Source organism: Ailuropoda melanoleuca, chromosome 12, assembly GCF_002007445.2.
Source record: "Ailuropoda melanoleuca isolate Jingjing chromosome 12, ASM200744v2, whole genome shotgun sequence".
NCBI lineage: Eukaryota > Metazoa > Chordata > Mammalia > Carnivora > Ursidae > Ailuropoda > Ailuropoda melanoleuca.
The window spans coordinates 629,092-653,559 of record NC_048229.1 but is presented as its reverse complement, the minus strand read 5'-3'; the positions used below and the strand labels follow the sequence as shown (position 1 = coordinate 653,559).

The 24,468-nt window shown below is 59.6% G+C and overlaps 1 protein-coding gene across 3 annotated transcripts in view; it reads right to left on the bottom strand.

Annotated features, from left to right (window-relative positions):
• GALNT9 (polypeptide N-acetylgalactosaminyltransferase 9) overlaps window positions 1–22,587 on the bottom strand; it is a 79,218-nt gene extending 56,631 nt beyond the window's left edge. The window contains exon 1 of one of the 3 annotated variants that reach the window (XM_034672866.1): window positions 22,242–22,587. In XM_034672866.1, the coding sequence (XP_034528757.1) occupies window positions 22,242–22,482 (241 nt within the window). In that variant the 5' untranslated portion in view covers window positions 22,483–22,587. Of the gene's footprint in view, window positions 1–19,153; window positions 19,219–22,241 lie in introns of those variants that run through there. The other 2 variants (XM_034672864.1, XM_034672865.1) reach the window with 2 other exon arrangements.
• Window positions 22,588–24,468: the final 1,881 nt, after the last annotated feature.

The window sequence follows — 24,468 nt, the reverse complement described above, 5'->3', positions numbered from 1 at the left end:
GAGGGTGGGGACCGTGCGGGGGGCTGGGGGCGTGAGGGCCCGGGGTGGGGGACCCCGCAGTGGGGTGGGGCCTGAGGGTTGGGGGACCCCAGGAGTGGGGTGGGCCCGGGGTCCAGGGCGGACAGGGCTGGGCTGGAGGAGAGGGAGGACCCAGCTTGTACGGGGTGAGGCCCCGAAAACTCACGGGGCTGCTTCCTGTCACTGTCGCTTGTAAAAGTGAGACACGCACATGTGAGACACTCCCAACGGTGCGGAGAGCTATGAAAAGGGACGGGAGTGTCCTGGGCAAGCCCCAGTCTGCAAAGGACGTGACTTTGCCGGTTGTCCGCACACGCGGTAGCTTCAGGGTCTGGCTCTGGCTCTGGCTCTGTCAGGGGACAGCCTCCCAGGGCGTCTGCACGGAGCGGGAGGCTCGGTCTGCCGTCCCCCTCCTCCTCCCTCCACTCTTCCCTGCTGCACCTTTATTCTCGGTTGTTTGTTCCGGGGTTACCTTTGTGACTTTAGGGGGAGCAGTTTCGGCTCTATTTCTGGAAGTGTCACTTTAGACAGCGTCTGTCCACTCCCTAGCGGGTTAAAGGAAAAATTAGCCTTCTCCCGGGACTTCTGCTTAATGGTATAGGTTTCACTTATATACATTTTTCAGTTACAGGGACGTGGAAACGTACAGGGATAAGCTAGAGGTCCGCCCTGCATCACTGCGTTAGTTAGCAACGCTTAAAATTTTGTCCCGAAGGTAGATTGCATGGCAAGTGTTCTTACAACAATAAAAATCTTAAAAATAACATATTGAATTACCCCCAGAAGGACAGAAATAGCTACACCGTAGCTGTTACATTGCCAGATGTTGTCAAAGTCACCTAGAACAGCTAATTTTGCTCTATAACCTCGCCCCAGCTCCCCACAGCCGGTCTGGAGGTGGGCTCTAAAATGAGGAGCGAGCCCACCTTCACCACCCTGTTGCTGGCTGTGGGGCGAGCATCGGGGGAGCCACGGAGCCCACACAGCCCAGCCTGACCACACTCACGCCCCTCAGCGGAATGTCCAAGCAGCCTCGCTTGCTCTCTAGACACGATTCATTCCCCAAAATCACATGCATTTTGGTTGGCTTTAGGCTTGGATGTTGACTTTCTGTGCACTTTTCAGGGTGGAGAGGTAGGGCTGCTTAGTAACAACATTCATGAAGCACGGGCTTCAGGCACAGGACTGCGGCCAACAGTCACGCGTGGCCACGTCCCGGGCCCCGGACAAGAGCCCTGCGCTCAGAGGAGGCCGGCCGATTCCAAGGGGAAGGGAGGCAGGAAGCCCGTGACACGGCAGCCCACGACACCAGCGTTCCATAAAGTCTGAAATTTGCACAAGGGTGTTTCCTCAATTTGGGTGCTTTTACGGAAAGTGAGAGATGGATGTCCCCGTCAGGAGGGAGCCCCCCAAATGCGGATGTGGACGGAGGCGCAGAGGGCAAGGCCCTGGGAGGCCCTTGGTCCAGTTGGAGCCTAGCAGCTGGTCCTGAGTGTCCGGGGGCCAGGCCTTAACCCCAGATTGCTGGTTTGTGGCAGATGGGGTCCCGGACAGCTTTGGGGTGCTGGGGCCCCTCATCAGCTCTTAGAGACATTCTACTGCTTCTCCTTGGTAGTACTCGTGCTATAAAGTCCCCGAGCGTGCACTCTGTTGCCCCCAGGGAGGCATCACCACCACGAGGCTCTGGTCACCACATTTCCATCAACCCGCCAATATGCCCCATGGTTTTCCGTGTGTTTCCGTCAACGTCACCTCACTGAACCTGTTCTGCGGACTCGCTAGCCGGCGGCGTGTGGCTCACGTGGGAACCAAGATCTCGCAACACCTGCGTGTTCTCAGCAAGACGCAGCCTCCATCTCCCTGCCCCCCGTCCTTCAGCTGCAGGCCTGGGGCCATTAGAAACAGTGGAACCCCGACAGAAACTCGACCATGCGAGAAAGAGGCGCTGACAGACCTCGCACGGGATGCTGGCTCAGGTGGGAGCGTTGAAGCACGGCCACGCCTCGTCCACCCCAGGGCCGGCCTCAGACTTCCCGCCACTCCGCCTGTGCCCTCCAACCCCCCGAAGACCACCAGGCACCGACCTGGATGTTAACAAACCCAGGAAGCGGGCGGACACGCCGACGCAGCACCGCCCGCGGAGTGACCGATTGAGCCCGCAGAGCGTGGGCAGCATCTGGGCCCAGCGGCCGCACCCCTGGGACCCACCACCTCGGCGGGGTGGGGGACAACATCCCTGTTCCTGCCACCGCCCTCGCGGGCTCATCTCTCATTACTCAGGCCACCAAACGGCCCGCAGCCGTGTGGGCTGGCCCTGGGGACCTGTAGGCGCGGAGATGGGGTCTCTGCAGAGGTCATCAGTTAAGACGAAGTCATCATGAATTGGGGTGCGTCCTAACCCGACGACTGCTGTCCTTGTAGGAAGAGGGGATTTTGGACGCAGACGCATGCCAAGAGAAGATGGCCACGTGACCACCCAGACAGAGACTGGAGGGATGTGGCCACCACCGGCGAACTTGTGGGGCCCCCAGGAGCTGGAGGAAGCCGGAAGCACCCTCCCCCAGTGCCCTGCCCAACCTGGGCGTCAGGCATCTGGCGCCCAGACGGTAAAGCAATGAATGTCTGGAGTTTCAGCTGTCGGGAGCGCGGTGCTTTCTCCTGGCGGCCCTGAGAACCGCCGGCAGACCGGCCGCCCACACGGTTGCTCAGACCTGGCCCCACTGATCAGACCTGCCCCCAGCAGGCTGCGACAACCGGACGCACGATGCGAACCAGCCCTCACGTGGGCTGGCCCTCGGCCCCCGGCCCCTCTGGAGGAGGAGGCGCAGAGCGCAAAGGCCCCGGGGCATCCAGAGCACGAGGGAGGGGCGGCTTTTCCTGTTCAAAACCCCCACTTCCTGGTGCGGGGGGAGTCAGAGCCCCAGACTCCTGTCCCCCCCCCCCTTGAATGAGAAGTGACTTTGAGAACAATGGGGAATTTGCATGCATTAGCTTAGGCCTTGAAACATCGTCCAGCTGACTTCTCCGACAATTAAACAGAAGCCACGTCTCCTGCTTGTTATCCTGGGACTTCCGGGGGTCATGGGCTGGTTGTGACAGCTGACGGTCATCACACACGGGACGCTGTGGCCCTTGGGTCCTACCCCAGGTGCTTTTATCACCGCATTTCACAGGGGGACCCCTGAGGCTCACCAAGGCCACACGGCCTCCTACCCACACGCTTTAAACTTCAAATCACCTCGAAGAATTTTCGGGGGAACCAGTGACGGTCACCAGTTTTACATTTTGACATCAAGGACGTTAATTACAGCTGCCTATTACTTTCAGTACCATTTCACGCTGCGGTACGGCAACGGTAGGGGGGAAGTCCCTCGCGGAGCGTTTTCACGGAGGCACCTGGTTTGTGAGCGCAAGGCTCTGTGTCCATCATGAGCCTCTGCACCAGGTCCGCGTGCTCTTGGGGGAGCCCTGGGAGCATGCTGTAGATGGCCACAGGAGGCTCTCGGACACCTGCTCGTGGACGCGTGCGCCTCGAGGACACTGCCCCTCCGGGCAGGTCAAGGGGCTCCTCCGTCCATGCGGCCACCCCTCCCCAGTCCTTGGCCCCCAGGTCGGGTTGGAGACAAACACCCACAGCCGCGTGGCGTGAGGAGAGGGCAGCTGGCCGTGGAGAATGAGTGTGGCCCCGTGGCGGTGACGTGGAAACTAAGGAGAAAGAGAAATTTTTACATTTCCTTACTACCTACGGCCTATTGACGAGTCCTGGAAACAGACAGAGTGACCTTCCTCTAGGGACTCGGCTGAGGGCAACAGGCAATCCCAGCCCGACCCCCAGGATCCTGTGAGTCTACATGAACATATAAAAATCCCGTTGAAAAGTTCCTTTATCTCTAAGCCCCCAAGATACGTGTTGGCAATCATCCCCCAAGCTTATGACCCACCGATACACACCTGAAGGGTCTCATGACTCAGCTTTTATTAGACGGTAATAAATGACCTTTTCCCAACACTAGCTAGCCCCTCAAGGTCCTGGAAACCTTGCTTCCAAAATTCCTTAGAGACTTACTTTTTCCCTAATCCCCTCCCAACTTGAGGGTATATACTGGGCCACTTCTCATGACCCTGTGCAGCTGTTTCTGCCCACGGGTCCTGTCCCCATGCTTGAATAAAACCACCTTTTTGCACCGAAGGCTCTCAAGCATTCTTTCTTGGCCGTGGGCTTCGATCCCACCTTTCCTACATCAACAGCACCCAGATTGAATACAAGCCCAGGTTGGGGGCATCTGGGGAACCCCTTTTCACATCCAAGAGGGGCCCCATGCCTCTCAAAAACTGAGCTTCCAGCAGGCATTCCGGAACCTTCTTCAGCTGGGCAGGAAGCCGTGATGACCAAGCCCTCCCCGGGTCCTCCAGTACTGCGATGCGCTGGACGTGGCGTTGCTCAGGGAGAGGGTCAGGACGGGGTCAGGAGGACGCGCCCGCACTCCGTCCTCCCGCTGGAGAAGTCTGTGTTTTGCTTTGCGCTTCCACTTGGAATTACTGCCAAAAGTGTCGTCTCCTCTGTTATTATATATAAGACCGCATCTAATTAATAATTATCTTCTATAGCGTACTATCCTGTGGAACGGATGCATAAATATTCGCTTCGCGGGTCCTGCGTGTTCGTACGTTGGTTTGTTGGCTTGTTCGGCTCTAGCTCTCTCCGGGGCCAGCCCCCTCCTGCACCCGGTGTGGTTGTCACCCCCGGTTCCAGCAGACACTTCATCCCGCAGGACACAGTGACGGCCCTCCTCTGGTATCTCGAGCACCCAGAACAAGAGGCGGGAGGGCCAGCTTTGTCTGCACAGAGGGGTTCCTCCCACTCAGGTGCCCTCCATCCTGGAGCAGGTGGCCCGGAGCTTGGCGGGCTAAGGGAGAGCAGCCCGCGGCGGAGGCTGGGCAGACGGTGGCTCTCCCAGGGGCCCAGCTGGCCCAGGGGTCCTGGTAGAGGCGGCAGAGGTGGGCCCCCGACTATGGGCTATGGAAAGCGAGTTGTCAGTGTCAGGCACCCACTGCTTCTAGAATGTTCTCTGCTCTGGGGCTCTTGCTTAGTGAGCCGGGTTTGGTTTCAGAGGTCCTTGTGGTCATGGGAGGGGAGTGTGTGCTTTTGCCAAAGGCCTCCTGAAGTCCACAGCCTTTCGCTTCTATGAGTGATCATGTGAAGCTCCTTTCACGTGACCCGAGGGAGCGCACGTTCTAATTACGAGAGACAATCTGGAAGCCATCACAGCGAGGAGGTGTCTGTGTCTGAGATCCGAGAGCTCCTACTCACACGTGGGAACCCGTGGGGCCTGGCCCAGGGCCGGCAGCAGCCAGTCAGGGGTGGACTTGGGTGCTGGGCTGAGGGACTGGGGCCGCTGCCCAGACACCATCACTTGACTTATGAGAACACGGCGGCTGTCCCTCGGCACCTGCGTCTCGGGGCTGGGGGTGGGTGCCCCGTGCTCCAGACCTGACCCGGCCTAAGACAGCAGATCTTCCAGCCTTCAAGAGAAGGCCGCAAGACAGGTGCACCTCTGAATATCAGCAACTCATTCATGTTTTCAAAAAAATAGTATTAAGTTAACAATGTCAGCTCGGGGGTGGTAGGCTGCATAATGGCTCCCAAAGGTCCTCCGTCAGTGGGGCTTTGCAGACGGGATCACCGTAAGGACCCTGAGAGGCGGTGATGTCGGGGTTGTCCCAGAGAGACCTACGCACCATCAGATGCCCTTGAAGCAGAGAGGCAGAGTTTGACGCACACAGTCGAGGGGACCGTGAGATCTGAAGACAGAGCCCAGATGGAAGGGACGCCTGGGCCCCCAGAAGCTGCAAGGGGCAGGAAGGACCCTCCCTTGCAGGCTCGAGAGAGCCCAGTCCTGCCCAAAGCCCAGGGATACCCATTTTGGGCTTCTGACCTCCAGAACTATGAGAGAATAAATCTGGGTTGCTTTAAGCCCGTCAGCATGCGATGATTTGTCCCGGCAGCCCCCGGCACAGGGCAAGGGACCCAGGCAGAGGGCATGCCATCAGTGATGTGCCCCCCGGGGATTCCAAGGCCTGGTGCAACCACCAGGCTTGTGTAACCACCACACCACACTGCCCCGGCCCCGGGGCTCCTCACGGCGGCACAGTGACCTTGTGGGCAGCCTGCAGTCCCCCGACGGCTCCCCCAACCTGCGTGCCAGGAGGAGGCAGGGAGGCACAGACCCCTGTGCTCCCAGGAACGGAGGAATCAGCAGGTGCAGGGGCAGCTCCCAGTGGCCGCTTTCAGAGCTGGGAGGCTAGGTCTGGAGTCGTCCCTGGACCCACGGAGCCGGGGCCCAAAACAGCTGTTTCTACGGATGGCCTGGGCATTTCAGAGGAGCGCAGCCAACACGGAGGGACCGGGAGGGGCTCGGGGCTCCGAGCAAGTCTCAGCGGCACTGCCCCACGAGAGAGGTTTCCGGTGCAAGCCTGAGCTCCCAGCTGCTGTGGAAGGATCCAGCCGCCCGACAGCACGCATGTGTCGGGCACAGGGCCCACACGGGCACCGGAGCTCAGCTCCCCGCCCCCAGCCCGTTTCGCACGGCTGCCTAGAGGTTGAGGGCTTGTGCCCAGGTTTGGATGGGTGGCGAGGGCCGTGGGTTGAATAGTGGCCCCAACAGCTGGAGCCCGTGGGTGTGGCCTGATTGGGAATAGGGCTTTGCTGGTGTAAGTAAGGTAAGTACTTAGAGACGAGAGCGCCCGGGATTAGGATGGACCCCAGATCCAAAGACCCGTGTCCTGATCATTTAGGGGGGCTCGAAGAGACACACACACGGAGGAGAAGCCACATGGGGATGGAGACGAGATGGAGTCAAGCCCAGGAAGGCCCAGGAGGGCCAGGAGCCACAGGAGCTGGAGAGACGCCTGGAACACATTCTCCCCCGGACCCTCCAGGAGGCGTCAACCTGCCAACACTGATGTCAGGCTTCAGGCCTCCAGACCAGGAGGGAAGAAATCCCTGCTGTTTCAGGCCACCGCTTGTGGTCATCTGTTATAGCTGCCAGCAGGACCCTCATATGGGGGGAAAAAAAAAAAAAAAAATATGGAGGTGGGGAATGGGGAGAGGCAGAGGGGGAGGGTGTGGGACAAGAGGGGAGGGGAGGAGGTAGGGAGGGGGCATGGGGGAAGGAGGGGAGAAGTTCTAGGGAAAGGGACAGGGGCAGACACTCTGGATGCTTGGCCAGCATCTATTTTCTCCATCCTTTTTATTAGTAGAACCACAGTTCGTTTGGGGCAGAAATGAGTTCAGCTAAAATGCTCTGCTCCCTGGGCTGACCTTGCAGCCAGGGCTGGCATGGGACCAAGATCTGATCAATAAGATTTAAGTGGAATTTGCTGGGTGGAGTTTCTGGGAAATGTGTCTAAAAGGCACAGACTCAGCTGGCGTATGTGGGGTTTTTGCCTTTTACCTGCAATCCCTACCCCTTTCTCCTGCCTGGAACTAGGACTCAATGCCTGGGGCTGGAGCAGCCACTCTGTGACCATGAGGCTGAATGCCACACACTAGGAAGGGAGGGGCTGGAACCAAACGGGTTTGGGCCCTTGAGGACGGCCCTGAGGGGAACAGACCCCACTGCCGTCAGGCTGTGGGCATCGGGGCTGCGACGACACCGTCAATTCCGTCTCCCAGAGATGGCAGGGAGTAGGCTCTGCAGCTAGGGGCCAGCTGCCTCCCTGCAGCGCCCGCCCCAAGGAGGCCGGGGCTGGCCATTCTGGAGCCCCTCCCAGCCCCTCCCCAGAAGAGTCGCGTCACAGCTGCAGCCCACGCCTCCCAGACAGGGTACTAGCGCACGTGGGCGGCCGCAAAGTCTTCAGTGCGGGCGGAAGCGCGGGAGGAAGCACGGCTTTCAAGCCCCCAGCTTCTTTGAGTCACAGATCCCATCTGTCACAGTGACTTCAGCCAACATTCCGGGAGGAGACAGCCCCAGTCAGACGCTGCGGTCACAGCTAATCTGGAGGGGGCAGAGCGGAGGGCCTTGGGAGGCGGGGAGGCCAGCCTCACCCACGAGGCTGGGCAGGAGTGCCCTCAGCATCCAGGTCCCCCGCGTGGCAGGCCAGCGGACCCGGCCACCCTGGATCCACCAAGACTCTTAGATTTGAATCAACACCACCAGTTGCTAAAAAGCAATAAATATCTGACAAGATGGGAAGAAATTACAAGGACAGATGTGAAGAGAAATGGGAATCTGTGAGACGAGTGCTTTTTCGGAGGGGGGATGGGTTGAGGAGGGGGGTCGTCCGGAATACCACAAACTCCACGTTTCAAAGGGAGAAGTCAGGGGGCCAGATGGCTCCCTGTGTGGGGCACACAGCCTTGGACAGGGTCGGAGGGTCCACTCACAGCCCCGGGAGCCTGGAAAGGCAGGTGCAAAACTCCTGTCTACCGTGGGTCCCACGAGGCCGAGGACTGACGTCCCCTGACGGCGACCACACCTGTCACACATGCCAGGGCCCCACGCAGAGGCGGAGAGGACGGGGTGCCCCCACTACCCTCACGCCTCAGGTTGCCCAGCAGGCGGGACTCCAAGGCTCACAGTAGACAGATCGCCTGTCACCGGCCAGGGCCCCAGGCCATGCCCTCTCGCACACTCGACCTTGGTGGGTGCCTTCGTGGGGAGAGTGGGGTGGAAACAGCAGTGAGCAGGGCACCCTGCCCGCTCCCAGCCCCTCTCTTGCTTCGCCCTGTAAAAATGTAGGCCAATCCGACACGCCTGCTATTGGCTTTGATGGTTGCAAAGTGGACGTAAAAGCAGCAGGTCCGCGTGGCTTTGTGGGCGGTGGCTCTGCCCCGGGTCCATGTACCCACTCTCCCCACGTGCCGAATTCCATCTCAGGCAGGTCTGTTAAGGATCTCCGGGGACCCGAACTTGTGTCGTGTTGTCAGTAGCCAAAAATGGACCGCCCTTCGGGAACCTTGAAGTCATGAATATTTTGCAGGACGTGGCAATACCTGTAAGATATATTCTCACTGAGACCAGCCGAGTGCTTGATAAATCTTCATACGTAACGTGAATATTTATGGGGCCGGAGCACGCAGAATAAGGAGTGCTGGAAATACCTGGCAAAAGTTTCCTGGCTCTCTCTTTGTAAGTTCGTCCTGTGGCCGGCTCCGTCCCGCTCCAGTTTGGGTCTCCTGAGTGCTGGGGAGTGGGCATGGGGACATTTGGGCATCCTGCCCCACAGCGGCCACCTGACCCTGAGTGCGGCTGCACGGGAGGTGGGAGTGGTCAGGTCCCCGGCTCTGACGAGGGATGTGCTCTGGCCATGCCGGGCTGGGTTCTCTGCTCAGATCCCGATGCCGAATGTCCTGGGAAATGCGGGGGTCACAATCGGGAGGCTACGGAGGGCCCGTACTCTGGGGAGAGACGTGCGGAGGTGGGGCCGGACCCAGGGAGCTGAGAGTCTGGCTGGCTGTGTCCAGGAGCCCCTTTGGGTGGGGACAGAGGGTCCGGCCCCTCCTTCCGCTGGCCTCCTGACCCCAGGGTGGGCATGCCTGCTTGCTGGCTGCCCCGGCCCCAGGACCAGGCTCACAGCAGGTGCTCACTGAGTGGGTGCAGGGAGAGAATGCACATGAATCGATGACTACAGGGCGGGCACTGCGGGCTCCCGACCTGAAGGACACGGAGCCGGAGCCGTGGGTGCCGCCCCCGAGCTCCACCAGGGGATAGTAACACTCCAGACAAGGAACGGTGGGCAAGCACAGTGTCCCCGTCTCAGCCCGCCCCGGCTGCCTTAGGAGACGCAGACTGGGTGCCTACACGCCCTTATTCCTCACAGCGCTGGAGACCGGAGGCCACACCAAGGCACCGTGTGCCTCCCAGTCAGAGCCTGTCCCCTGACTGGCAGCGGCTGCCTTCTTGCCGTGTCCTCAACGGTCTGTCCTTGGTGTGTGTGTCCAGAGCAAGAAACGGATATCCGTCTCTCTTCCTCTTCCTGTGAGGCCACCACTCCCCTGACGGAGGCCCTGCCTACGCCTCACCTGAGTCCGACCACCTCCCAGAGACCCACCTCCTAATGCCAGCCCACGGGGGTGAGGGCTGCCATGGCGGCATCTGGGGGGCACACACATTCGGTCACTTGAGTCCACGTCTGCCCCCAGCACTCACGCCCTTCTTCTGGGCCAAGCGCACGCACTCCACACTCCCCACGATGTCAGGCATTCCAGCACCAAGTCTGGAGTCTGAAGTGGAACCTGTCTACACGTCGGCATGCACACGGCTGCAGGGACCCTCAGGACAGAGGACATGGAGAAGGCCTAGAATCAGCCACATAATTTCTGTAGGACTCAAACACAAAGTTGTCTTTTCTCCTTATCTGAGTTTCTGCAGCCCTGGGAAGGAGAACGTGCCCCACGCTCCTGTTCTCAGGGGCAGCTAGGGCTTCTTGCAGCCCTGGACAGTGCCTACGGTTCCATGTCTCTGCCCCAGTGGGGACAACCTTCTGCCAGGGCCACACTGGACATGAGGCTATCAGACCCACACTTGTGCCTGATAGGCTATTTGTCTGCACATGGGAGCACCTGGGCCCAACTTGCCTTCATGGTCTTCTGTCCTCCTCCAGCCATTCAGGATACTTGCTTCCCTTTGTCAATGCTTGGCTTTTTTCACTGTGCAGTTTCTCCTCCCATACCTACCCACCCCACTTATCCAACCATCCAACCTTCATCCATCCACCCATCCACCCATCCATCCAACCATCCGTTCATCCATCCATCCATCCATCCACCCACCCTCTCATCTATCCATCCACCCATCCATTCATCGGTCCATCTACCCAGCCACCCACTCATCCATCTACTCAAACATCCTTTCACCCATCCAGTGAACAAATATTTTTTAAGAACCTGTTATGTGTCAGGCATCATGCTATCTATCTGTCCAAATACCACCCAATTTCAACTATTTTTCTTCCTTTGTCTTTGCTCACAGTTCTGAGGACCAACTATGTGTCAAGTACTTTACTAAACACTTTCTATGCAGTCTTTTTTTTTTTTTAAGATTTTATTTCTTTGTGGGTCTCAATCCCAGGACCCCTAGATCATGACCTGAGCTGAAGGAAGATGCTTCACTGACTGAGCCACCCAGGTGTCCCATTTGTATGCATTATCTTATCTAATCTCCTCAAAATCCCTGTGGAGGGATAATCATTCCACCCATTTCACTGACATGGAAACCAAAGCTCAGAGAGAGGAAGTGACCTGCTCAAGGCCACCCAGTTGGGGTTTGGACCCAGATCCCCCTAGCTCCTTGTGCAGCTCAAACACCTGCCCTTCAATGAAGTCCCCCCGACCGTCCCCATCAACGTCCTCCATTCTCCCTCTTGCGCTCCTCCGAATGTCTGCATTACTGGTCACTCGCTGCCTTCCACCGGGCTGTAAAGGCTCAGAGGAAGGCACCATGCTCTGAGCCAGCTTTCTGAGAAAGTAGTGTGAACTGGATTAAGCCGCGCCCTGATGCCCGCCCAACTTGCCAGGGAAGCCTGGGCGCCATGCATTTTCTGGACGGTGGGCCGCATCAGGAGGGGCTGCAGGGTTGGGCCAGTGGAGTTGGCTGGGAAGGTGGGTACGATGGGGGGGGACAGGCTGAGCCACGTAGCCACTCTTCCTGCTGAGTAGAGACCACGAGCCGGGCAGCACTCCAAGGCCTTACCCCTCGCTCAATTCTGGCAGAAACACCAAGAGACAAAGGTGACCGCAACCCACCTTGCAGGTGAGGAAGCTGGACGCAAGGAAGAAACCTGACCAAGTCTGCGAGGGGGGCCTGGTTCCACAGCCCCCGTTCCAACCACAGCGGTCTCCTCCTACCAGTTAAGACAAGCTTGTTTGCTTCGGTGCCCACTGCTAAGTACTCAAGCATGCAGAATATTAACAAGCATTGTCCACAGTCTGCTCGACATGGTGTGAAAATAGTCCCGTGTAAGCCAGGCCGTTTCTCTGAAATAAAATCAAGGCTTGCTGGTTTCAGACCCAGGCTCCACGCAGAGCCCATCTGACCGACCTATTCTGTTAAAAATAAAAATAGTCCCTTTTCTTGCTGTAAGAGGCAGGAGATATAATACATCACACGGATCTAAGCTGATGTCTTCACCCGCCTCTGGGGACGCACACAGGGCAGGGGCCCTGCAGCCAGACACGTCTGGATTCAAATCCCACCTCTGCCGGCGCCTGACCCGCCTGGGCCCAGGTGATGGGGAGATCCTCTCCTTCCCAGGTTGCTATGGGGGCGGCGTGGTCAGGACCCGGGCACTCAGTGCGGCATAACCGCTGGGCTGCTGTGACCTCCAGGTGTGCAGGAAAACGCCCGGGACAGAGGTCTAACCAACAGCCCGGTCCTGGGCTCTCCCTCAGAGACGTGGAGGCTGGGAGGGGCCAGGTGTGGGGAGGGGGGCCACCTTCCCCTGAGAAGGTCTCCCAGGAGGCCCACCCTGTCCTGGGAGCCTGCCGCATCTCTCCCCAGTCTCCCCGCCTGTCCCCCCAGCAAACACCTGGATGGAACCGTCCTGGGTGGGGGGGGAGGCAGGAGACAGGCTCCTCCCTGGATGTGGGGGGGGACAGCACCCCGCTCCCTGCGGGCCCTCTCCCACCTCCGCCCCCAAGCCCCCTCCCCCGGCCACCACAAAGTAAACACTGACCAGCCACATCCATCTTGCAGACCTGGGGCCGGCCGCCAGCCTCCCAGCGTCCCCATCCCTGATGCCACTTTGTAAGGCCCCCGTTCTGAGACGAGGCTGCAGACTGAACACAGCCTAACACACACTCGCTTCTCAAACGCCCGTGTGCGGGTGCAGCCGCGCTATAGGAAGAAAGGGGGGTGCGCACCTCCACCCCCAGCTGATGACCTCACTTCCTGCCTCCCTGAGAAGATGGAAGAATAGGAAGAGAACCCCAGAGTTCCTGCGCCCATCCGTCTGCTGCCCCAGAACCGGCCGCTCACGCTGGGTCTCATCACGGTCGCGCACTCGGACAAGCCCCCCGCCCCGAGCCCTGGTGCCCCCTCCCGTCTCAGAAATACCCCCCATCCCCCACAGCCTTGCTTCAGTCTGCCGCGCTGACCTGCGCCTCCCCCGCTCTCGGCGAGGGGGTGCCCCCGGGGACGCTGGACACTGTGGGGGGAAGGGGGCACTGGCTTCGCGGGTGGAGGCCAGGGGTGCCGTTCACCCCCCGCACGGCACACGTGGCGGCCCGCACGGAGAACCATCCAGCCCCGCGTCTCCTTCGCCGGGGCAACACGCATGCCGGGTCTAACTTCTCCCCGCCCGCCCCGTCCACTCAACTGACCTCATCCTGCCAGGGGGCAGGGCTGTGCGAGCGGGGACTGACCTCACAGAGGAGAGACCAGGAATGTGTGCACACGGAGGAAAGGCCATCCGCAAGCCAGGGAGAGCGTTCCCGCCAAGACCCAGCCCTGCCGGCACCTGGATCCTGGGCTTGAGTCTCCACAGCCGAGAGACCACGAACTTGCACTGTGCTCGCCTGGTCTGTGGCGTCCCGTCCAGGCAACGCAGCCACCCCACAGCCAAGGCCTCTCCCCACACTCGTCCCCCGTGCTCGGCATCCCCCTGTCCCCCACGTCACCCTGCACGCCCCACACCCCCACCGAGTCGGGCCCTGCAGCCAGGCCCCACTTTCCACCAGGGCTGCATAGGCGCTCCTCCGTGAGGACGCGCCGCTGGCCTGACGCCTCGCACACCGCGCTGTTTCCCTGGCATGGTGCCAGGCCCTGGGACGGCATTTTAAGGAATGAAAGTACTTAGCTTATTTACTGAAGAATAAAACGCCAACCTCTGAGGCCCCTGAGCGCTCTGGGAAGGCCCAGGTGGCAGGTGTGCGTCAGACCTGACCTGATCTGGGGGCCAGGCAGGTGGGCCTGGGAGGCGGGGCTGCTGGGGGCCCACTGGCCCCTTCTGCCTGGTTGTTCGGGTGCAGCCCCCAATACGGGGCCCTCAGGCTCCTGGGAACACACATTTCACGAGGAACGGTGCGAGAAAACACTCACGCTCTGTGCTGTGCAGGACTCCTGCAAGGACAGCCGCTTTGGCGGACGCCTGGGCACCACCTAGACCTCTCGGGCAGGTCCCGGGTGGGTGCTGTCGCCCGGCTCCCACAAGGCAACATAGCCCACATGCAGCCCTGGGGGTGGGCTGCCCGCTGCTGACGAGCTGTCCGGCCATCCGCCTGCGTGGAGGCCGCCTCCCCACAGCTCCAGTCCGAGCGGCATGAGGTCCCCTGGGGCAGGAGTGTCTCCCCAGCTCGCAGCAGCAGTCTGGGGATACTGAATCCGCCTAGCAGACCCACGAGGCTGCAGGGAGAAGGTATTCATCAAGGTTGGGCCCTAGTGTCTACCTCCTGGATTTCTTCTGGGAGCTCATCTCCTCCCCATGCTCAGTGTCCTGTGGTTTAGGCGGGGTTGACCCAGTTCCAGAGGTGAAATAAAGCTGATGCCCCTGAGAGGGGGAGACAGAGAGGGCCAGGCTGCTGGTTCAAGCCTCGCCTGATGCCCGACAGCCACTGGATCCTGCAGTCCCGGGGGCCAGTGAGTCCTATGGTGTGACATCTGTCAGGACTGAGTTTTCTGTCACTTGAAAATCAAAGATCTCAACTCACAGCAGAATTGATATGCCCCCTTTTCAGCCCGAGGAGACGGGGGCTGTGCCGGCGCTGCCCCCAAGTCCGCATGGCTGACAGGTACCAGGGCCCGAGGCAAACCCGGGTAGTACCCACTCCACATTCACACCGGCGGCCCCTTCACTATTACTAATGTGTCATCAGACTGAGCCTCCCTCCATCCGCTCCAGCCACTGTCCGTGACCCCGGGGAGGCCACCCTCACGGTCAGCTGCTCAGCCCCCCAGATCCAGTCTTCCTCCCTCCCTCGCAGGTCTGCGTCCCTGCAGACCTCTCAGTCACCTCACTCAACAGTGTCCTTCATGCAGACGCACGTTTTAAATGAAATACATTTGCTTCTCAAACAGATGATTTTTCACCACCCAAAATAGGAAGCCTGTACTGGTCGTCCAAAACATCAGTCGGTAGAGAAGAAACAGAGCTCGGGGCTGCGCAAGCACCACCCGCCGCGGGTCCTGAGTGGGAAGGGACCGTGTGCATCTGGAGGGGGGACCGGAGAGGTTAGTCTTCTCGGTACCATTGGAAAGGGGACAGGGGATGGCCGGGGGGACAGTTTCTCACCACGGCGCCCAGACAGTGTGGGTTTCATCATCGTGCCAGGTGCAGGGGCGACCCCTTTACTCAGGCTGGCTCCTCTCGCCTTGCAAGGCCCTTCCGAGGTTGGAGCTCCCACCAGCCCACCCTACAGTGAGGACGCCAGCCCCCAGAGCACAGGAGGCACTTGCCTGAGGGAGGGGCACCCTGGACCCAGCGGTGGGTGGGTCTCCGCGGGGTCATCTTGCTCTGGGGGTCACGTGGCCACGTCTGGATATTTTCCGGGACACAACCGGGCGCGCCAACTCACACCTCGTGGGTGGAGGCCAGGAACGCTGCTCAGCCCCACCGACGCCCAGCCGTGCTCGGGCAGGAACCATCTGCCCAAGTATGAGCAGCGCTGGGTCGGGAAGCCCTGACAGATGGACGCACACCGGACCACAGGCAGAGAGCGAACAGGATCAGGACAGTCCACCCCTCTGGTCCCTGGGGAGACCCCGGTCTTCTGTCCGATAATAACAGCTGCCACCCGTGGAGGTCTCATCTGAGTCACAAGGACCCAAGTGAAACCATGGATGTGCCAACCAGCTAGACAGGAGGAGGTGACTTCACCACCTCGGACGAAGTCGAATGGGCAGGCCCTCCGTCTCCCCAGCTCCCACTGTGGCCTGCACCGTCCACTTGTGAACACCAATCCCCCCCCCCCGCCTCGGCCGTCATGCGGACTGTCTTCCTAGCCCGTGCCTGTCCTCCGCGTCCTAGGAGACCCTGCTCCAGCCTGACCTCCGCTGAACTGAGTACATGAGCAAAGACCCCATCTCCACATTAGGTCCCGTTCTGAGGGCCTGGGCGGATGTGACTCTGGGGTGTGATTCAGCCCAGCCGACCATCCAGAGTGCCCCCCTTGCACCCAACCAGTCCCCAGCATGCTGCTTCCTCACGGCGCTGAAGTCTGCCTGAAATTGTCCCTCGCCGGCCGTGCTCCCTGGGGTGGGAGCCCACGGGGCAGGCACCTGCCTCCCGATCACTTATGGATCCAGCCTTGGCATCAGGAGCATAGCAGGTGCTCAGTAAACCCACAGAGCAATGAGGTTTTGCCTTCATTCGAGGAGGGGAAGACCTCAGCTTGGAGAAGTCCAGTCTGTGAGAGCGCAGGCCAGGGCGGGAAGGGCCCATGGCCTCGCACACAGGCAGAGGGACGTGTGGGTCCACCCTCCCTTCTCCCCTCCAGTTCACACCTCCCTCCTCTACACATCCTGCAGTCCCAGCACGTGCGGCACACCTCACGGAATGGTCCAGGAGGGTCTGCAGGGCCTGTGGGTGTGAGAGCCGCCTCCGGAAGACCAGCTGCTGTCAGACACGTGATGTGGGGCCATGCAGAGATCACGCATGGCAGTGAGACAGGCTGACACCAGCCGGTCACCGCGCGCATGGTGGGGAGACCGTCTCGATCCTGGCTGTCCTCCTGCACGGACTTCCAGTAAAGGAAATCCCAAGTCACGAGGGAGCTCCCAAGGGACCCCTCTCCCCTCTCTCCTTCAGCACCTGCCTTCCTTCCCTTCGGGGGCATCTGGACTCTGGGAGCAGAACCGCGGTCTTAGAACGTGGATCCTACCCTGCAATGCCTCCGTGGGGCCCCAGAGAGGGAAGCACCTAGAGACTTATTTTTGTCGAGTTTCCAGCCAACAAAGGATAAACCGTCCTTTCAGAAAGTAGGGCCTTCGAAATATGCAGATTGTGCAGCTGAATTGTAAATGTAATCACTCAGCCCTGCACCTCCCCGGCCCCCGGGATCACCGCCTGCATGAATTATTCCTAGAAGTGCGGCTGTGGATTTGCAGACACACGTCCCCGCGTGGAGCCGGGCCTGGTGAGGTCCACTTCCCACCCAAGAGCGAAGACGGGTGTTTATCAGGGGGCGGAGCGTCCTTGCGCCTCCTTCTCCCAAAGGTAAGGGGCCAGATCCGGCGGAGCTAAGCCCCGTGTCCAGGGGGTGGCCTCGGCCACCCTGACTCACCCGTGGTTGGATGGGGCCGGCTGGGCGAGAAGCAGAGACAGAGAGAAGGGACAAAGCAGAGCGAAATGCTCTCCACATTCTCAGAGGGAGGGAGGCTGTGCCCAGCGCTACGCACGCGGCAGCCGCAGGAGGAGGGAAAGGACAGTTCCCGCCAAACAGCCCACAGCCCCGCCCTGGTGACCCCAGGAGGCCAGGCTCCAGCGGGGCCTCGAGGACGTGCAGACGCGCTGTGCTGTCTTTCCAGCTGCGGTCAGCTGAGAGCGCAGTCCGTGCAGGACTGGGAGGCTCACAAGGCAGATTCCAGAGGTTGAGGACTGGTGAGCTCACGCCTGAAAGGCCCCTGGACCCAGCGGGGAGCCATCGGTGGGACTAAACTCACCAGCGAACAGGAAAGCTTGCCGGTGGAACACATGGAATGTCTTGGAGCATTTCCCACACGGACGGGCTACTGTGCCTGGAAAAGCTGGAACCTCTCTCTCTAGAAACAGGCACCCTCTCCGCACGCGGGGCTCCCAGGGAAGGTGTGCTGGGCAGGCGCCCTGCCGGGGCGAGGGGTGTCTGGAGGGGACAGCCAGGCCACGGCGGCCCCAGGAATCCTTGGACGTTCTCAGATCCCAGACACCCCCTTACCTGCCACTGTCTGATTTACTCATCCTTTTATGATGCAAACAGTACGCGCCCTGGCTGTCCTGTCCTCACGCCCTTCTGTTCCGGCGGAGCCTCTGAAACCCTGAGCCAGGGCCGCGACTGGCCGAGAGCACTGCCCACCGCGCACAAATCACAGCAGCGCGGAAGACCGCTGGACAGCCTCCCCAAGTCCGCTTCTCAGCTGTGATGTCTGCCTGTCGGTAAAGCACACACCACAGCGGGAGATGGCGGAACACCTGCACGTGTGTCCTCTGAGCCCAGAGGCCCAAGGCACACGATGGGTCAGAATCCGGCATCGCCGCCCCACCCCTCTGCCGCTCAACCCGGGTTTCATTATTGAAACTCAGCGTGCTCAGACCATCGGTAGGATTTTGGCCTCCTGATGAGAAATCGGGGACCCCGCTGCCATAGACACGTGTCCCTTAACACCTGACCACTGCCTCCACGTACAGGTGGCCGCTCAGGACACGGTCTGCCACAGACCAGGCTCCTCGAGGCAGAGCCACAGTCCAGGAAGGGGCCACACGCCGGACAGGGTTTCTGGCAAAAGAAGGACACAGGGTTCAATAACACTGACTCCCACCATGAGACATATTCCCTTTTAAAGTCTGTCTTGATCTCCCGATCTCTTCAAGGAGAGAGTCTGGGTTTCCTGCTAATAGATTCCTACATGTGCCTTTCACTCGAGAGTCTCCCTTTTCACAGAGAGAGCTCGGCCTTGGGCTCAGAGCCCTGGGGCGACAGCACCGCCCAGCTGGACTTGAACGAAACCGGCCTCCTGTCTCCGTCACTCTGGTCTCCCCCGGCATATGGGTGTGGTGCTGACTCGCAGCTGTCTTTCTAAATAAATTCACTATAAACAAAAGCCAGGAATTGTTCAGAGAAAGATCCGCTCACGCGCTCATTCAGCAAGTACTTAGGGAGCGCTAACAATATGCACGGTGCGCCCGGGCCCCCGGGTGTTAGAGCTGCGAACAAAGCGGACAGACCCCACCCTCAGATGAATCACAGGCCGGGCGTCGTGCACAAATACGGTAAAGACGGCGCCAGTCAGGTGTGGATTTCTGAAGCTCGAGAGGGAGCGGAGTCGGAGTCCTGCCTTCCCCAGAGGAGGGCGAATGGCTGGCGGGGGCCGTCTGCACCCTGGGAGGCCTTAGGACCCACTGGGCCTTCTGCTATTTTCACTCAACCGTTGCACAACAGTAGAAATGCAGATCATTTCTGAAGCAGGTGCTCCCTTCAGCCGCGGCCCCCCGCTCACTCACTCACCAGCGTCCTCAAGCCGAGCTGCCCCTCGGGCTCTGGGCTTTGCTGTCCATGCGCCGGACCCAGGCTTTGACCTCCGACTACACAGGTTTGGGCAGGTGTGGGTGGTTCGAGGTACTGGGGTTAACAGGAGCGCTCTCTGAATTCTAGAATCTACCTCCCTCCACAGCAGCCAGCCCCCCACAACCGAAACCTCACCATCCGCGGCCCTATGCCTTTCAGACCCACGGCCCCTGAGGCACAAAAGGGGCAGGGCGGCCAGGTGGTGGCCCGCTTCTCCTCCGCAGGGAGGAGGGCCCGTCCCGGCTATGCACGAGGCCTGTTAGCAGAGCCACGGAGCCACACGCTTTGCCTGGTGGCGGCTCAGCTAATTCTGGAAGAGAAGTGAGCGCGGAGTTCCCCGCGGCCCTCCGCACCCCCAGGACCGGCTGCGTTCCTAAGGGTGGAGGGCTCGCAGCCAAGGCAGCTGAAGGGGACGTGTCCCCCCATTCTTCTCATGGAGCCAGAGGCTCTCAGATCCACACTCATGAGACTCCCTGCGCCAGCCCCACATGCACACGACCACGGATGCCGTGCTTCGTACGTGACTTAACATATTCAGAAGGATGATTTCTGACTATAAACACTTTGTTCTCGCTTGAGCACTGAATTTAGAAGCAAACTCTCATGTACACACAGGATGTGACTATACTGCATTTCCTTAAAGAACATTTTCTCCCAGATCCTGTGATTCTGGTCTACACACACCATTCACTAGGTCTCTGCTGAGGCCAATCAGACGTCGCGAAGGAAGGGCCCTGGACCCTCTGAAGAAAGGGTGTGGGAAGAATGTCCTGCTTCCGGACACCCCCTCCTCCCCCAGCTCCTGTAAGCCAGGAGAGACGTTTCCAGGAAGCCCTCAAGGCCGAGGAAATAGAAGTGATGCTTCATTTCTTTTGCATGGCTTCCCTCCTTTCCACACTCAGTGGAGACCCAGGGATGCTTCCTAAGCCAGACAGGCAGTCATGGGAAGCGCTGCTGCCCGTCAGCCCCCTGCCACATGGGGAGCCTGACCCAGGTTGAAGGGCTAAGCACTGTTTTCAAATGGCTCCTTGCGAACGGATGTCCACTCACTCCGGTACTGTCCCTCCTTAGGGACCAGCCCGGGACACGGGAGACATTGGTTCTCATCATTTCCAGGAAAAGTACTGAGTGACTCCTGGATGGGACACTGTGCTGGGTACACGGCCTAGAAGTGGGGAGCAGGACCCTCATTGGGGGGAGCGGGGAGGAGGAGGAAGGGAAGGAGAGAAAGACAGAGACACAGAGAGGGATGGGGCAGGGAGACGGGGACACGCTTGGAGAAGGAGGTGGGCGAAGGGAGGGGAATTGGAGAGCAGGGGGAGGGGAGAGGCTGGGAGGGCAAGGAGCTGACACTGGCTGTCCCGGAACCCTTCACTGCGTCCTGCTGGCGTCAGGAGAGTCCGTCAGAGGTCCTGGCCTGCTCTGCCAGCAAGGATCCTGGCTCCCTCTCACCTTGAAGGGTGAGGTGGGGAGCAGCTCACAGTGCTGAGCTGGCCGTCAGCACGTTACACAACCGGACGTACTGCCAATGTTTTTATATAATCCTCCGGTTCTCCCCATAAAACAGACCATAACACTTCAATAAAGCTCAGTGCTATTACTGGGGCACACTGCTTCCAGGAGATGAGTCACGCCACCACAACAGCCAAGTGGCCGCTGGACTAAACTTTTCTCTCCTCATGGCTTCGGCTGCACAGGAGAGATCAGAAAAGCCACGGAGCTCACTCACGGAAGATGCACCTGGAGGAGAACCAGGAGCTCGGGGGGCGGGGGTGGCAAGGAAGCGCCTCCTCCCAGATGGAGTGAGGCTGCGGACAGTGCCCTCAGCTGCGGTGTCACCAGGCCTCTGGGTCTCAAGCTGCTGCTTCCTCCCGCAGGAAGCCCCACGAAGACCCCCATCCCAGCAGGGAGCACGCAGACCCCCTGGCGCAGTCCAGCTCCCAGATACCTCCCCCCAGAGCCTGTTACCGACACTTCCTGAAGAGCTTTGCTGGGGCTGCCAATGCAGAAACCAGAATAGCACAGAACAGAAGGGAGAAGCCCACTAATGAGGTAAACACACAAACTTTTCTCCTTCCTCCTTGTACCTCGGCACAGAGAGAGCCCAGGAAGCAGCAGGAACTTTATTCCGTCTGCTGCACCCCAAAGTGGAAAAATACCCGTTCCTCCCAGCCGCAGCCACCAGCCCCAGTCACACTGACGCGGACCCTTGCAGGGGCCCACACCTACGGGAAAGAAACAAGGAGCCCATCCCCAGCAGCTGGACTTGCTGCGAGAGCTCCCGAGGACCTTGTGCTCCCATGCACCTCAGCCCAGGGTCCTTCTACAGGGTTAACGCCTGCCAAGCCCCTGCTGGACCCCTGACTCAATCTGTCCAGGAGTCACCAGCTCCTGGCCTCACACTTGTCCCACAGCAACACTTTCTGGAGGGAGCCCTGAGCATCCCCAGGACGGGAGGCTAAACAGGCCGAGGGGTCCCAGGGAGGCATCTTCCCCACCAGCATTAAAGACACCACATCAGCAACCTCTAAAGGGCAGCACTGCCCTCCTTCCAGTCTCCACGTCCTCCAGGAGGGAGAGGAGTGACTCCAGGCGAAGACCCCCACCCCCACAGCTCCTAAAAACGCAGAACCTGCCCCCTCACTCTTGGACCTGGGCACTGCCTGCTCTTAAAGCAAGTCCGAGACCCTCTTGAGAAGTTCTTTCAAGTTCTCTCAGGGAAAAGTCGGAGACATTGCATGTATGGTTGAAGGGTTGGTTCTCAAGTGTCCACTGGGGGAGTGAGTGAATGAGTGGTCATCCAGGCCAATGCTCTCTGCTAAAGAGACCCCTTTCTCTTTCTTATCAGCCTCCTACCCAGTCTCCACCAGAGTTTAATCCCAGCCCCTGTTGGCCATCAAGCCCTGGGGTCAGCGAGGGTTCCAGTGGCTGGAACACAGAGCCACGTCCGAGGGCTGGGGACAGTCCTCCCGCCAGCCCCTCTGTCCAGCCCCTTTGTTCCGAGCGGGACGCTGCCGCCTCAGCTCACCATTCAGCTGATTGTAGACCACCTCCTCCAGGTGGTCCAGGCGCTGCAGGATGGCTTCGCGGTCCACCAGTGCGCCCACCTTGGCGTACCGGCTCCGCACCCGGCGGTCGGCGCTGCGCACGGTCTGCACCAGCCCCTCGGAGCGGTCCTGCAGGCGGCAGTACACGGAGAAGAGGGTGATGCCCACGAACACCAGGATGTTGACCGTCAGCAAAGTTTTGATCTTCCTGGCCACCGCCATGAACGCGGCTGGAAGCTGGGGGCTGCCTCACCCGCGGGGCATCCCCGTGGGCCCAGCGGCCGCAGGAGCCTCCACCCGGCCCGCCGCTTCGGGGACCATGAGCCAGCCCTGCGCACCGCGGTACCGCGGGGGCTGCGGGCAGGGTGGGGGAAGGGCGCGGGCGGGGATGGGGCCCCGGCTGCCCCGAGCCCGGCCGGCCTGGCAGGAGGGGCGGGGCCGCGCGCTCTGGAGACCCAGCCCAAGGGCATCAGGGCTGACGCGGTGGGGGTGGGGGGTGCTGCTCGCGGACCCTCCTTGCCAGGCCCCCTCCCCCCGCTCCGAATAAACCCGAAAGTTGACCCAGGAAGCAGGGCCTTGGGGAGTGACTGGTCAAGGCGACGTTGTCTGCATGAATGGGCCTGGGGGGGTTGGGGGGGCTGCCTTTGTGGGAAGGAGGGCCGACAGCAGGATCGGAGCCATCTCCGTGGTCTCCCCATTTACCTAGGCCAAACTGAATCAACTCTCAGCTTCCTTCCCCCCCCACTCCCAAACCCTGCACCCCCTACCCCGTCAGTCCCCCCCCATCCCTGCTGTGGAGCTGAGGTGGGGAAGAGCTGAGTTCAAGGACGGGTGGACAGCGACCCTGGGATTCAGCGGGACTCAGGGGCCCCACCAGGCTGAACCTGGCAACCCACCGGGACAGAAAGAGGACTCAGACCCCAGGCGTCAGGCTTTCCAAGTCACGGTGCTCAGACCTCAGGGGAGAGCAAACCTGGCTGCTCCCCACCCCCCACCGTCTGGCCGCAGATCTAGCCCCACACGGGCATTTACAGCTGGGTCATGAGGAGGGAAAGACCTGCCCAAGCCCCACAGAGTGGGCGCCATGAGCACCCCCAGGCAGGGCTTTCTGTCTGTCTGCTTCTCCCGCATTCCGGTGCTTGAAGCAGCACCTGACACTTGGTGCTTGGTAAATATTTGCTGAATACATAAATGATAGAACATTTATTAAGAGCCAACTTTGTGCTGGGTCCCCATTATACAGAGATGAATATGACAAGGACCTTGGGCTTCAGGGAGGTCTGGCTAAGTACGTGTGTGCACATATGTCTGTGTACCTGTATGTGCATCTGTGTGCATGTACGTGTGTGTGTGCGTGTGTGTGTGTGTGTACAATTTGCGCCCGTGTTTGTCTTGTATCTGTGTGTCGGGGACGTTAGGGTCTTCTGCTCTTGGTCCAGCACTCTCTTCTCCCACACACACTCCGTGACCTCAGGCAGGCCAGCCTACCCAGCTTGGACGTTTTGTGCCTGCTGGTGGATTCTGGTGAGAGCAAAAGCACTCATTTCTCCTTGTCCTCTTCAAAACTTTCTCTTCTTTCTCGGGACATTTGTCTCAAGAAAGTCAGAGACCACCAGCAGGGAGGAGCCAGCCTCTGGGCCTCGTGGCCAGCTGTCTCCAGTGTTTACCATGTAAAGCTCTTGTTCTGCGAGGAGCCTGGGAATTCTGTTTTTAATCATCAGGAGAGTCTTACAACACAGCAAGTTTGATAAACACTAGTCTGTTTTTGATAAATAGCCAATCCCTTGTCCCTCCTTAGGAAATACTGTATTTTTCTGTTTATAAAATGCCAGGTTGTAAGATGCTTCCTAATTTTACAAAGATAGTTTTGAGAATAGTAATACAAAAAGCTAACACACAGTGGTAAGATGTAGCCAGGCACCATTCTGGGTACTTTATGGATGTTAATGGAGTAAGACTGACAGCAACCACATTACCGTGTAAGCTGGTATCGTCTAATTCCACAAAAGTGGAAACTGAGTCACCAAGAGGGTCAATGCCATGCCCAAGGTCACATCAATGGCAAAGCCTGGCTCTGGGATTCAAGCCCAGACAATTTGGCTCCAGAATCAGATTTATTAGCTACTGTCGCTCAAGAAAAAAATCAAACACTTTTCATTATACATTTATTGAAAGTGATTTTACAGTGGTTTTGCAGGAGGAAACATT